Below are 13,303 nucleotides of genomic sequence, written 5' to 3'. Positions count from 1 at the left end.
TCAATAATGACAAAGCAAAAACAGGTTTGTAGAAATCTTTGCACATTTATAAAAAAACAAAAACAGAAATAACTTATTTACATAAGTATTCAGACCCTTTGCTATGCGACTCGAAATTGAGCTCAGGTGCATCCTTTTTCCATTGATCATCCTTGAGATGTTTCTACAACTTGATTGGAGTCCACCTGTGGTAAATTCAATTGATTTGACATGATTTGGAAAGGCACACACCTGTCTATATAAAGGTCCCACAGTTGACAGTGCATTTCAGAGCAAAAACCAAGCCATGAGGTTGAAGGAATTGTCCGTAGAGCGCCGAGACAGGATTGTGTGAAGGCACAGTGGCCTCCATCATTCTTAAATGGAAGAAGTTTGGAACCACCAAGACTCTCCCTAGAGCTGGCCGCCCGACCAAACTGAGCAATTGGAGAAGGGCCTTGGTCAGGGAGGTGACAAAGCCCCGATGGTCACTGACAGAGCTCTAGAGTTCCTCTGTGGAGATGGGAGAACCATCCAGAAGGACAACCATCTCTGCAGCACTCCAAATCAGGCCTTTATGGTAGAGTGGCTAGACGGAGGTCACTCCTCAGTAAAAGGCACATGACAAGTCGCTTGGAGTTTTACAAAAGGCACCTCAAGGACTCACAGACCATGAGAATCAAGATTCTCTGGTCTGATGAAACCAAGCTTGAACTCCAGCCTGAATGCCAACTGGAGGAAACCTGGCACCATCCCTACAGTGAAGCATGGTGGTGGCAGCATCATGTTGTCGGGATGTTTTTCAGAAGCAAGGATAGGGAGACTAGTCAGGATCGAGGAAAAGATGAACGGAGCAAAGTACAGAGAGATCCTTGATGAAATCCTGCTCCAGAGCGCTCAAGACCTCAGACTGGGGCGAAGGTTCACCTTTCAACAGGGCAATGACCCTAAGCACACAGCCAAGACAACGCAGTAGTGGCTTCGGGACAAGTCTCTGAATGTCCTTGAGTGGCCCAGGCAGAGCCCGGACTTGAACCCGATCCAACATATCTGGAGAGACCTGAAAATAGCTGTGCAGCGACGCTTCCCAACCAACCTGACACGAGATTGAGAGGATCTGCAGAGAAGAATGTGATAAATTTCCCAAATGCAGTTGTGCCAAGCTTGTAGCGTCGTACCCAAGACGACTCGAGACTAAATCGCTGCCAAAGGTGCTTCAACAAAGTACTGAGTAAGAGTCTGAATACTTATGTAAATGTGCTATTTTTTATATAAATATATACATTTGCAAACTTTTCTTAAAAAACTGTTTTTGCTTGGTCATTATGGGATAGTGTGTGTAGAATGGTGAGGGGGGAAAAACAATTTAACAGATTTTAGAATAAGGCACCAATGTAACAAAATGTGGAATAAGTCCAGGGGTCTGAATACTTTCCGAATGCACTGTATGTGATCATAACAGTGGGGCAACCAAATTGAGCACTGCTGACTGCCTTTCAGATCTTCCGTCAATCCCCTACTGTAGTCTACTAAATACAGTTGAAGTCGGAAGTTAACATACACCTTAGCCAAATACATTTGAACTCAGTTTTTCACAATGCCTGACATTTAATCCTAGTAAAAAATTCCCTGTCTTAGGTCAGTTAGGATCACCACTTTATTTTAAGAATTTGAATTGTCAGAATAATAGTAGAGCGAATGATTTATTTCAGCTTTTATTTTTATCATCACATTCCCAGTGGGTCAGAAGTTTACATATACTCAATAAGTATTTGGTAACATTGTCTTTAAATTGTTTAACTTGGGTCAAACGTTTTGGGTAGCCTTCCACAAGCTTCTCACAATACGTTGGGTAAATTTCGGCCCATTCCTCCTGACAGAGCTGGTGTAACAGAGTCAGGTTTGTAGGCCACCTTGCTCACACACGCTTTTTCAGTTCTGCCCACACATTTTCTATGGGATTGAGGTCAGGGCTTTGTGATGGCCACTCCAATACTTTGACTTTGTTGTCCTTAAGCCATTTTGCCACAACTTTGGAAGTATGCTTGGGGTCATTGTCCATTTGTAAGACCAATTTGTGACCAAGCTTTAACTGATGTCTTGAGATGTTGCTTCAATATATCCACATAATTTTCCTGCCTCATGATGCCATCTATTTTGTGAAGTGTACAAGTCCCTCCTGCAGCAAAGCACCCCCACAACATGATGCTGCCGATGGTGTTCTTCGGCTTGCAAGCCTCCCCCTTTTTCCTCCAAACATAACGATGGTCATTATGGCCAAACAGTTCTATTTTTGCTTCATCAAACCAGATGACATTTCTCCAAAAAGTACGATCTTTGTCCCCATGTGCAGTTGCAAACCGTGGTCTGGCTTTTTTATTGCAGTTTTGGAACAGTGGCTTCTTCCTTGCTGAGCGGCATTTCAGGTTATGCCGATGTAGGACTCGTTTCACTGTGGATATAGATAGTTTTGTACCAGTTTCCTCCAGCATCTTCACAAGGTCCTTTGCTGTTGTTCTGGGATTGAGTTGCACTTTTCGCACCAAAGTACGTTCATCTCTAGGAGACAGAACGCGTCTCCTCCCTGAGCGGTATGACGGCTGCGTGGTCCCATGGTGTTTATACTTGCGTACTATTGTTTGTACAGATGAACGTGGTACCTTCAGGCATTTGGAAATTGCTCCCAAGGATGAACCAGACTTGTGGAGGTCTACAATTTTTTTCTCTGAGGGCTTGGCTGATTTCTTTTGATTTTCCCATGATGTCAAGCAAAGAGGCAATGAGTTTGAAGGTAGACCTTGAAACACATCCACAGGTACACCTCCAACTGACTCAAATGATGTCAATTAGCCTATCAGAAGCTTCTAAAGCCATGACATCATTTTCTGGAATTTTCCAAGTTATTTAAAGGCACAGTCAACTTAGTGTATGTAAACTTCTGACCCACTGGAATTGTGATACAGTGAATTATAAGTGAAATAATCCGTCTGTAAACAATTGTTGGAAAAATGACTTGTGTCACGCACAAAGTAGATGTCCTAACCGACTTGCCGAAACTATAGTTTGTTAACAAGAAATTTGTGGAGTGGTTGAAAAACTAGTTTTAATGACTCCGACCTAAGTGTACGTCAACTTCCGACTTCAACTGTACACCCCCACTCTCCTGTTCTAGCAGTAGGACAAACCAATGCATTTTCCAGACAGTTGTATTAGGGCCAACTGTCTCTCATAACCTTTCACCCCCAGTCTTCTCAATACCCCCAAATCCCCCCCAACTCTCTCCAAACCATGTCCAGATCTGCCACCAGGCCTCAGAGCCTGGCCAATAGAAATCAGCCTTCTATCACAGGAAGTACCAGAATAACAGTCTATTTTGAGAGAGGGGGGAAAAAAACCTGACCAGAATATCCAAACTGGGTCACCTGTTATTGCTATAATAAGATGATTGGAAATTTGCTCTCTGTGCACTAAAGAGTTGGTGGTGTGTGTTTGTCCGTTTTAGAGCTACTGCACGTTCTCATATGATGTAGGCTGTGTGTTGTTTACACGTAGCAGAATCGAACCAGGTTTGTGACACCACGGATTGGCATCCACCCAAGAGATGTGGAGCTGGTTGATCTTCTCTGTAGGTTGCTGCCGGAGATACTAGGCTCCAGCATCTGTCAGTGGTCTCATTAGCCTCCTCTGTGTGTGTGTGTATGTGTCTGGTCTCATCGCTGTGTGGCCATGTTGCTTCAATCTGTTTGTTTTACTGGACTTCTAGGATCCTCCCAGTCCTCTTGGAGCCCCCTGGGAGCTGGTTAGCAGACTACATACACTGGGACAGTCAGTCAAGTATGGCTGCTAATCCACAGCTAACCCCGACACACGCACACTCACAGAGAGAAACAAACACACGCCCATCCCCTCTGCATGTAATCCGGATTGGTGGCGGTGCTATTAATCAGCATGGGTCTGGACTGACTGACCGCAGTGGCCATTTCTCCAAATCTAGTCTTCTAGTCATCCTCTCACTTTATACAGAGAAAGAGATGGAACGAGAGAGACACACTAGTGAGGGGGCATCAGGGCTGAGTCGGACTATCGCTTCCAGTCCACATGACTCTTGTGGCAAAGAGAGCTGGTGGAGAAAGAGTGTGTGTGAGATATATATTGGGGGGGGGGGAAATCAGAGGGAAGAGAGAGACCGGCACAGATGGTGTTTTTCTACATGGGGTGTTAGTCTGTTCAACAAACTACTAATAACCTGTGATCCTAAATACGTATAATAATCACACTTGAGAACATGATTATTAATATAAACTAAAGGATTTATAAATGTAGCTGTGTGAGTTGAGTAAGTGTGTGTGGGGAATACACCATGTAACTGTGGCTGACTAAGGGTCCTTTGTGAGCCTCCCATAGACGTTTCCTGACCATACTGTGTGTGGCCGTAGCAGAGGCCCTGTCATAGAGTATTAGAGGAGTAGACAGGAAATAACCTCTGACTCAAACTGGCCGTGTGTCTCGGAAACTGTGAACATGCAAGTGTGTGTGTGTCTGTCTGTCGCTAGCTACTGTACGTCCATGTGTGTGTGTCCATGCTAGCTCATCATTCGAGTGTTAGAGTGGCGAATGGAGGTGGAGGGTGTGTGTGTGTGGCGAACTGGGGCCGCTTCTCTATCCCCTCACCACTGCCCGCAGTGTTGCCACGGGAACCCTATTGCTATGGTAGCAGGGTAGGGAGGTCTGTTTACACCTCTTTACGAGAGGGAGAGAAAGAAAACGAGAGAGAAAGGAAGAGACAGAAAGACACTGATACAGGAGGGAGGGAGGTCAGAGGAGGAAGAGATAGAAGTGAAATCTGAAGAGGAAGGAAACGAGATGAATGCTAATAGAGACAGGCTCTTCGTCATAAAGAGGGGGGGACTTTGTCTCTTCTGGGGGAGGTAAAATATGAATGAACGAAAGAGGGAAAAGAGAAGAGTGGGAGGAGAAAGCGGGGGAGGGGAGGAAAAGGAGAACCATGACTGGAGGAGAATCAGCAACGACACAGGCAGAGAACCAAGCAGGAAGATAGAGGATGACTACATGCTAACATGTGGGAGGAGAGAGACAACAAATCCTAGCAGTTTAAAGGAATGTCTCCACAAATAGGAATGATTATCATAGCTCATTAGAGCATCATAGATCATTAGAGCCAGAGCATCATCATAGATCATTAGAGAATCATAGATCATTAGAGAATCATAGATCATTAGAGCCAGAGCATCATCATAGATCATTAGAGAATCATAGATCATTAGAGCCAGAGCATCATCATATCGCTGGGCGATATGGAGAAAATATTTTAAAAATATATTTTTTAAATGGATGGCATGACTGTATTTTTAGTTTTTGAATAATAAAAGTTGTACATTTGCTTTATGAGTAGTGAGTGATCCTAGGGTGGCAATACATACTCATTGAAATCACTTCAAATGTATTTCTCCATTCTGATGGTTTTATACTGTTCAATTCAACCAAAACAAATTTCAGCACTTTTATCATTTCTGCATTTCCTGCACTCAATTGCAGTGGTGGAAAAGGTAGCCAATTGTCATACTTGAGTAAAGATACCTTAATAGAAAATGACTCAAGTAAAAGTCACCCAGTAAAATACTACTTGAGAAAAGTCTAAAAGTATTTGGTTTGAAATATACTTAAGTATCAAAAGTAAAAGTATAAATCATTTCAAATTCCTTATATTAAGCAAACCAGATGGCACCATTATCTTTTTTACAGATAGCCAGGGGCACGCTCCAACACTCAGACAACACTCAGACATCATTTACAAACAAAGCATGTGTGTTTAGTGAGTCCTCCAGATCAGAGGCAGTAGATGACCAGGGATGTTCTCTTGAAAAGTGCGCGAATTGGACCATTTTCTTGTCCTGCTAAGCATTCAAAATGTAACGAGTACTTTTGGGTGTCAGGGAAAATGTATGGAGTAAAATGTACAGTATTTTCTTAAGGAATGTAGTGAAGTAATAGTAAAAGTTGTCAAAAAAAAAAATAGTAAAGTACAGATACAAAAAAAAATATATATGTAGTACTTGAAAGTATTTTTACACCACTGCTCAATTGTGATAATTTCCACACTGCCACATAGGGCTGCACGATGTGGGCAAATAATCTAGGACTTATTTTTAACCAGATTTTGCAATTGCGATTTGACTTGCGAATTAGAGCAAAACTGTTGGTATCATGGAAATAGAATGACTATTGTAATTCTATAGTTAGAATATAATAGTGGGCACTTTGAATACAGTGATGTTTGAGATGACAATGAATTAAAATGCCAGGGAGGAGTTATTGTGACAAGGTAGGAACTAAAGTGTTGATAAGAGTTTCCTAGCGGACCCTATAAGCTTTGGCTACATTGCATGTTTTCTCTTAGCTACTTCATGTAGCTAACATATTCTTGCTTTGCATATTCCTCTTTAATTTAGAAGATACGGTGGCACAAACATGCTGATTTAGGTCTACACCATTGCTGTATTAGCTAGCTACGTTTGCTCTTACTCAGTACATTTATTAGCTAGTTATTAGCATTAGCGACTAACAATTAAGAGTCTCACAAGATTTAGGGCAACTTGCTAAGAAAATAAAAACTAGCTGTTTGCGGATGTAAGAAACACAAACTAAGTGTCATTCTAGAACGCTAGTGGATTTATATTAAGAAGCAAAGTGAAAACAGCATTGTTGTCGTCAACATTGACCATGCAGACCGAACGCAAGTGTCTCGTGGTTGAGGAACATCAAATGCGTTCCTTGAGTGACAGGGGGCGTGGCTAGGTCTGTGTGGAAAGTGGCACGGAGAGAAAGAGCGGAGAGAGATGACTCAAGTAACGAAGTAAACTATAAAAATGGACATTACACACGGCGTATCACAATTAACAAACCAAGCATTCAAATACCGGTATAGAAAGTAAAATAAAAACCCAAACCGGTCCCTGCATCAATACTAGTATATAGTAAAATACGGTATACTGCCCAGCCCTATCATAGATCATTAGAGGATCATCATAAATCATTAGAGCATCATCATAAATCATTAGAGCATCATCATAAATCATTAGAGCATCATCATAAATCATTAGAGCATCATCATAGATCATTAGAGCCAGAGCATCATCATAGATCATTACAGCATCATAGATCATCATAAACAATTTCAATATGAGGATCATTAATTACTTCCACACTGACGGTCTTATGAGGCCTGTGAACTGGGATTACCTGTGTGTAAAAGGGAATAGGAAGGGTGTGTTCTGGTGAGTAGCTAGTTACCTGGCTCTGCATCTTGCTCTGCTGTTTGAGGCGGAGGTTCTCGGGAGTGTCGGCCACGCAGGTAAAGTTTGTCTTGGGGTAGTGTCTGTAAAAACGCACAGGAGAGGGAGGAAAAAAACATTAGCACAGGGCATTCACACCATCTAGAACTGTGGTTCTCACACCTTTTGACCGCCGACCCCCAAAAAGAGAGTGGTTCAAAGCTCGCGACCTGCTCTCACGCACGTGCACAAATCGCTGTGCATTGCGCAAATGTAACCCGTTATTACAGCCCTAAAACACAAGATGAATCAAATGAAATGTTATTTGTCACACGCGCCGAACACAACAGGTGTAGACTTTGTCGTGTTTCGTTGTTTTGTAGACTTCAGACACAGAAATGAGTTTTACACCTGCATTTTGAACTGAATGTCATTCATGTTAGCAGCCAATAAGAACGAGGGATTACACGTTACCTCTCTGGAGTCCAGGCCAAGCAGCATCATACGGCCTACCTGTATGCAGCGCGGGTTACAGGACCGGATAGGAAGCATGATCTGTCTGTAGCTTTCCTCGTCCTCACAAATATCGTAATTCATTTGCCAGAATGTTACATCTTCGTCCCATAAGTATTGAAGGTAGTGTGATGTTACAGCCATCTTCAGACATACAACGAGGACCACCACTGAGGTATATAATGACAACACACTCAAACTAGGCCCATCTGAAATATGAAAATGATCAATGAAATCACCAGGTAGCCTATTGCTGTTGCAAAGACGCGACTAATACAGATTGCTGAAGTGTATTTTATGTGGATGATATAAACTCACTGTTTTTGCCAGGCAAGTGCTTTCTAGTCACTAATCTGGATATACGCTTTCCCGCCTTTGCACACCAATGCTGATGACTGGTCATTGGGCAACAATCAAGACGCACAATTTCTTGGTTCTGAAGCACAGATTATGTTTTTGAGACAATCATTTGATGCAATACTCTAAGCGTATGTTAGTAACCAGGTCGAATAGGCAAAGGTATCAATATAAAATACAAACGTAAATGGAGGCTATTACAATGAAGGGGAAAAAATGTATTTTCCCCCCATCCAGATTCACACTGATGATCCCCCAAAACCTTTTCGGGACCTCCACTTTGAGAACCACTGGTCTAGAAAAGGGACACTGGTCTAGAAAAGGGACACTGGTCTAGAAAAGTGATATTTAAATCTGACCTACCAGGTGTGGACTACTGCTGGTTCTGTTATACCTGATAATTCATTGCACCCACTTGGTGTCCCAGGTCTAAAATCAGTCCCTGGTAAGAAGGGAAGAACTATATAAAAAAGCAACAGAACTGGTTTCAAGGTCCAGATTTGACTTGAAGAGGTCTAGAATTTTAAGAAAAGCAAGGCAGCTCAAATAAACCTCAGTCATTGTTCGAGTGTCATCTCCCGGGTGGCGCAGTGATCTAGGGCACTGCATCGCAGTGCTAGCTGCGCCACCAGAGTCTCTGGGTTCGCGCCCAGGCTGGGCTGGGTTCGCGCCCAGGCTCTGTCGCAGCCGGCCGCAACCGGGAGATCCGTGGGGCGACGCACAATTGGCATAGCGTCGTCCGGGTTAGGGAGGGTTTGGCCGGTAGGGATATCCTTGTCTCAGTATGTAAAAATAATAATAATAAAAATATATATATATATAAAATGTAATAAAAAAAATGTATGCACTCTACTGTAAGTCGCTCTGGATAAGAGCGTCTGCTAAATGACTCAAATGTAAAAATGTAAAATGTTCGAGGTCGTCTCAAGGGTGAATTAGGAACCCATGTAGACAGATGACATCTCTAACAGAACACAGTCAGTTTCTATTTGTCTCCTGTCACCGTCAACAGGGGCCAGAGGTGACTGGCAGGAGGGTACGCTTTTGTGGGGGGGCTGTTTCTTTCAAGGTTACTAAATGTCTGGTTGAGAGTCGTAGTAGGCGTTGAAAAACCAGTGGTGGAAAAAGTACTCAATTGTCATACTTGAGTAAAAGTAAAGATACCTTAATAGAAAATGACTCAAGTAAAAGTATTCCAGTAAAATACTACTTGAATAAACATCTAAAAGTATTTGGTTTTAAATATACTTAAGTATCAAAAGTAAAAGTATAAACCATTTAAAATTCCTTATATTAAGGACGACACCATTTTCTTCTCTTTATTTATTTATGTATTTATGGATAGCTGGGGGCACACTCTAAGACATAATTTGCAAACGAAGCATTTGTGTTTCCCTCAACTGAATCTAGCTGCTCATAAGGACTCCACTACCCAGCATGCCCCAAAGGGTGTGACGACCCCAATCCCCCTCCCCCCCTGCCTCGGGGTTATCCCAGTTAGGCAATATGTTTAGTGTTTCCTTGACGACTTGGTCATTGAATTTATACTTAAACTGATGTAGAGAGACGGACGAGCTCAAAGCCTCAAACAGTGAGACCTTCTGAAGAACGCCGTGTAATTATCTACTACCAGGAATGAGAAACGAACTAACAAGCACTTTTAAACCCGCACACAGCTCAGCTCAAACAGCAGAGAGGGAGTGTGAGCCCAGAGTACTGTGAAAGCGCTGAACAGGGCACTTCACAGGCTGTGTGATATTAGGATTAAGATCACTTAAAATGGTCAATTGTACACAAGGTCCAACCGAAATGTGACTTCCACTTTTAACCCAACCCCTCCAAAAGACACAGATACAGGTTTGTTGGAGAGGTGTGGGGGGCTGCCACACTGAGCAACCAGGGAGCTGTTGTTGTGGGGGGTTAAGGGCCTTGCTCAAGGGAACAACGGCAGGCAAAAGCATCTAAGGATTTGATATCAGCAGCTTTCTGGTTGCCAGCTCACTTCTTGGACGATTTGTCCTGTTGGACCCGGGATTCGAACTGGAAACCCTCCGGTTGCTGCCTTACCTCTAAGGGCTGGCTACCTGCAACCTTCCTTGCACTGGAGCATGCAAGCACACACAGGTCCGTCGTGTATGCTCAGACACACGTTCCTGAAAAGGCAGAGTGTGCTGCTATCAGATTCCATTCAAATGTAGTGGTTGGCTGTGCTAGCGGCAGCTTAGGTCAGGGTGAGAGCTGAAGCGTCAGTTTGCCATGTCATGTGTAACGTTCGGTAACAGCAACCTGTTGTAATCTACTGTTCTATAGCGCTCTAGGACTGACTGGGCGGCTTGGGTAAACCAAGGTGCACTCCACTCACTTCATTCTAAAAGTCATAATAGATTATTTGTAGGTTTTATTTGGGGATACGGGTGTGTCGGGTTGGTTTGTGACCAGTGTGTGTTCTACAGAGCATCTTTTGTGCTTTAGGCTGCTGCAGCATGGAACAGAGAGACGAGTGTGCAGCTGGCATACAGATACTTGATACTCATTGTGCGTTTGAGTTTGTTTTGGTGTGTGTGTGTGCGCGCGAGCACGGACGAGTTTAACTATACTTGTGGGGACCAGTTATACAAGAATGTGTGTGTGAAGGCTATGTAATGCCTGTACATGCATGAGTCTTGAGTCAGTAGCCAATAACACTCATCTGTCTGTCAGGCTGCAGTGTAACAAGGTTAGGAGTCACACACTGCCTCCCTCTGCTATCAATGACGGCCACAAACACACGTTATTGCACTGTTACAGTCAACATGATAGAACAGGAACTAACCCACTACTGGAGAGAGCAAGGGTTACTGGCATAAGTGGAACTAGGAGCAGGTGTAAAATAACTTTCTGGAAGGCCACACCCACTCCTGTCCATAGGGGTACTCAAGGACAAAGTAGCTGATCTAGGATCAGTTTATCCCCAATGCTAAATTAATTAGCCTACCCCTTAAAATGGGATGAGAATAGCTGATGTGACCCTGGATCGTGGTCAGGGAAAACATCAAATGGAAGCTACTCTGAGGTAGGCTGGGGCAGAGTACTATAGAGTAGATGTGTAGTAAGCCTCTGGCTTTATCTATGGGACTGAGCTGGTGTAGATGGCAGAACACAGAGAGACGGAGCTAAGACCGAGCTGCTGTAAATTCTAGTCTGACTGACGTCCACACAGGGAGACTGACAGAAGCCATTACACAGAGGCTAAAATATTAAGACATGTCTGGCTGAGACATTTCACTGACTGGGCTCTTATCCAGTCAGTTTCGATCAGGGCCTAGCACTGAGCACTTGGGCAAACTGTGGAAAGTACCAGTGCTGCATCAACACTGGGATTATGTAATTTTCTCAGAAAGAATGGCTTGCGTTGACTTCTGTTATTCATTAACTATACAGTTACACACCATTTGAAAGTAAAACTTGCCTACTGTGTTACTACAGAACAGGGGCTATTCAAATCTGAGCCTGGAGGTCCGGAGTACTGCTGGGTTTCTGTTCTACCCGTCCTGACAATTCATTTCATCCACCTGGTGTCACAGTCAGCGATAAGAAGGAAGATACTCAGCAGTAGTACTTTGACTCAAAGTATCGATTTGTATATAGAAAATAAAAACTAGGTAGGGTTAGTTAGTGCTACTCGGCTGTACCTGCGCCAAAACGCCAATAATTTTCACCCAATAGCCTGTTCTTCATTTTTTTAAACAGTGAGCCAACATGTTTTCAGCACTTCTTTCCACGACTGATCAAAAGTCATTTTCTCGTGCTCTCTCGTCTCTCTGCAGCAGACACACACAGAGCAGTATTTCTGGAACATCAAATCGGTATTGAATCGCAATACATATAGAATCGTGCATCGCAATACATATTGTAAGTGCACCTAAGTACAGTGATAATAGTATGGCGAGGTCCCTGGCCGTTCCCAGGCCTAATCAACAATGGAACTGACTTGGAGGTCCAGATTTGAATTAGCCTGCTATGGAACATGGTGGGACTGGTCAAGGTGAAACGGCCTCTATAAACCCTATTGATTCAATTAAAGTTTGTTTACAGCGTTTGTGAATCCAGGGGTCATGAGAACAACAACAACGGTATGACAGTAGCTTGCCCAAGGCGCTCTCGAACTCCATGGAAACAAATCATCAAGAATTTCCAATCTGTCCGTCCTCCTAAAATCTCCTACAATCCCCCTGTGAGCTGGCCGACTAATCAGGGCACAGGGATTCTCAGCCCAGCTGTGGGTGGGCAGCGTTCAGTGAAAACAAACAGGTTTCTATCCACTGCAGAGAGAGAAAAGTACGCTATGATCACAGTAGAACCACAACAAAGTTATAGTAGAGTTGGAGCCGGGGAGTCTCTTCCGCTGATGGGGTTTACTCTAACGAATAGGGGATTTACACAAACGGAAAGAAGAGCAATAAACAGTCTGGAGGGGCCTGCTTCCTGAAGGAGGGATAGCGAGAACGGAGGTCTGAGGAAAGAGTAGAGATCCCTAAGAGTAGAAATCCCTACTCTCCAGTATTCAAAATGAACGTGTGTGTGTGTGTGTGTGTGTGTGTGTGTGTGTGTGTGTGTTCTTGTTTGGATTCTGGGCAGAGAGACAGATGGACAAACATATTGAAAAGCGGAGGAGAAGGTTGAAAGGGTGTATCATTAGTTAAAGAGTGTTTTCCTAGCCAGACGTGTAATTAAGTGCATGTCACTAACTGTGTGTACGGGAGGGAAGGGGGTCACTAACTGTCCACGCCTTCTTTCCCCAAACACACAATCAAAAATGATTGGAGCGGAGAGATTGGAATTCCAAGGATTCCTAACCAGCCGTAAGAGCATGGACTTGAGTGGGAGTGTGTGTGTGAAGCATGAGTTGGCTGGTGTGTGTGTGTCACTGCTGAGGAACTTATGGAATTTTCCTTGTTGGCCCCCTGACAAGGAGGGGGTGTGTGAGAGGGGTGTAAGCATGCCCTTCCCCACACCCAGCCCTTCTCTTCGGTGAGCCAGAGACACAGAAATGGAGGCGAGGAGATGAGGAAATAAGGAAGGGAGGAACTGAGGAGCCTCTACACTGCTCTGAAGTACACACCGCTGGGTTTGGAACATCACACACACCACCTTGGGTCAGTCTCTGGACCAGTCTTCTGCAA

At 43.7% G+C, this 13,303-nt stretch overlaps 1 protein-coding gene across 2 annotated transcripts in view; it reads right to left on the bottom strand.

Moving 5' to 3' along the window:
* LOC139579119 (LIM and SH3 domain protein 1-like) overlaps positions 1 to 13,303 on the bottom strand; it is a 42,338-nt gene that overhangs the window by 17,166 nt on the left and 11,869 nt on the right. For both annotated transcript variants that reach the window (XM_071407411.1, XM_071407422.1), the window contains exon 3: positions 7,291 to 7,375. In XM_071407411.1, the coding sequence (XP_071263512.1) occupies positions 7,291 to 7,375 (85 nt within the window). The remainder of the gene's footprint in view (positions 1 to 7,290; positions 7,376 to 13,303) is intronic.

Source organism: Salvelinus alpinus, chromosome 1 (assembly GCF_045679555.1).
Source record: "Salvelinus alpinus chromosome 1, SLU_Salpinus.1, whole genome shotgun sequence".
In the NCBI taxonomy this organism is placed as follows: domain Eukaryota; kingdom Metazoa; phylum Chordata; class Actinopteri; order Salmoniformes; family Salmonidae; genus Salvelinus; species Salvelinus alpinus.
This window is presented reverse-complemented; position numbering and strand designations above follow the sequence as displayed.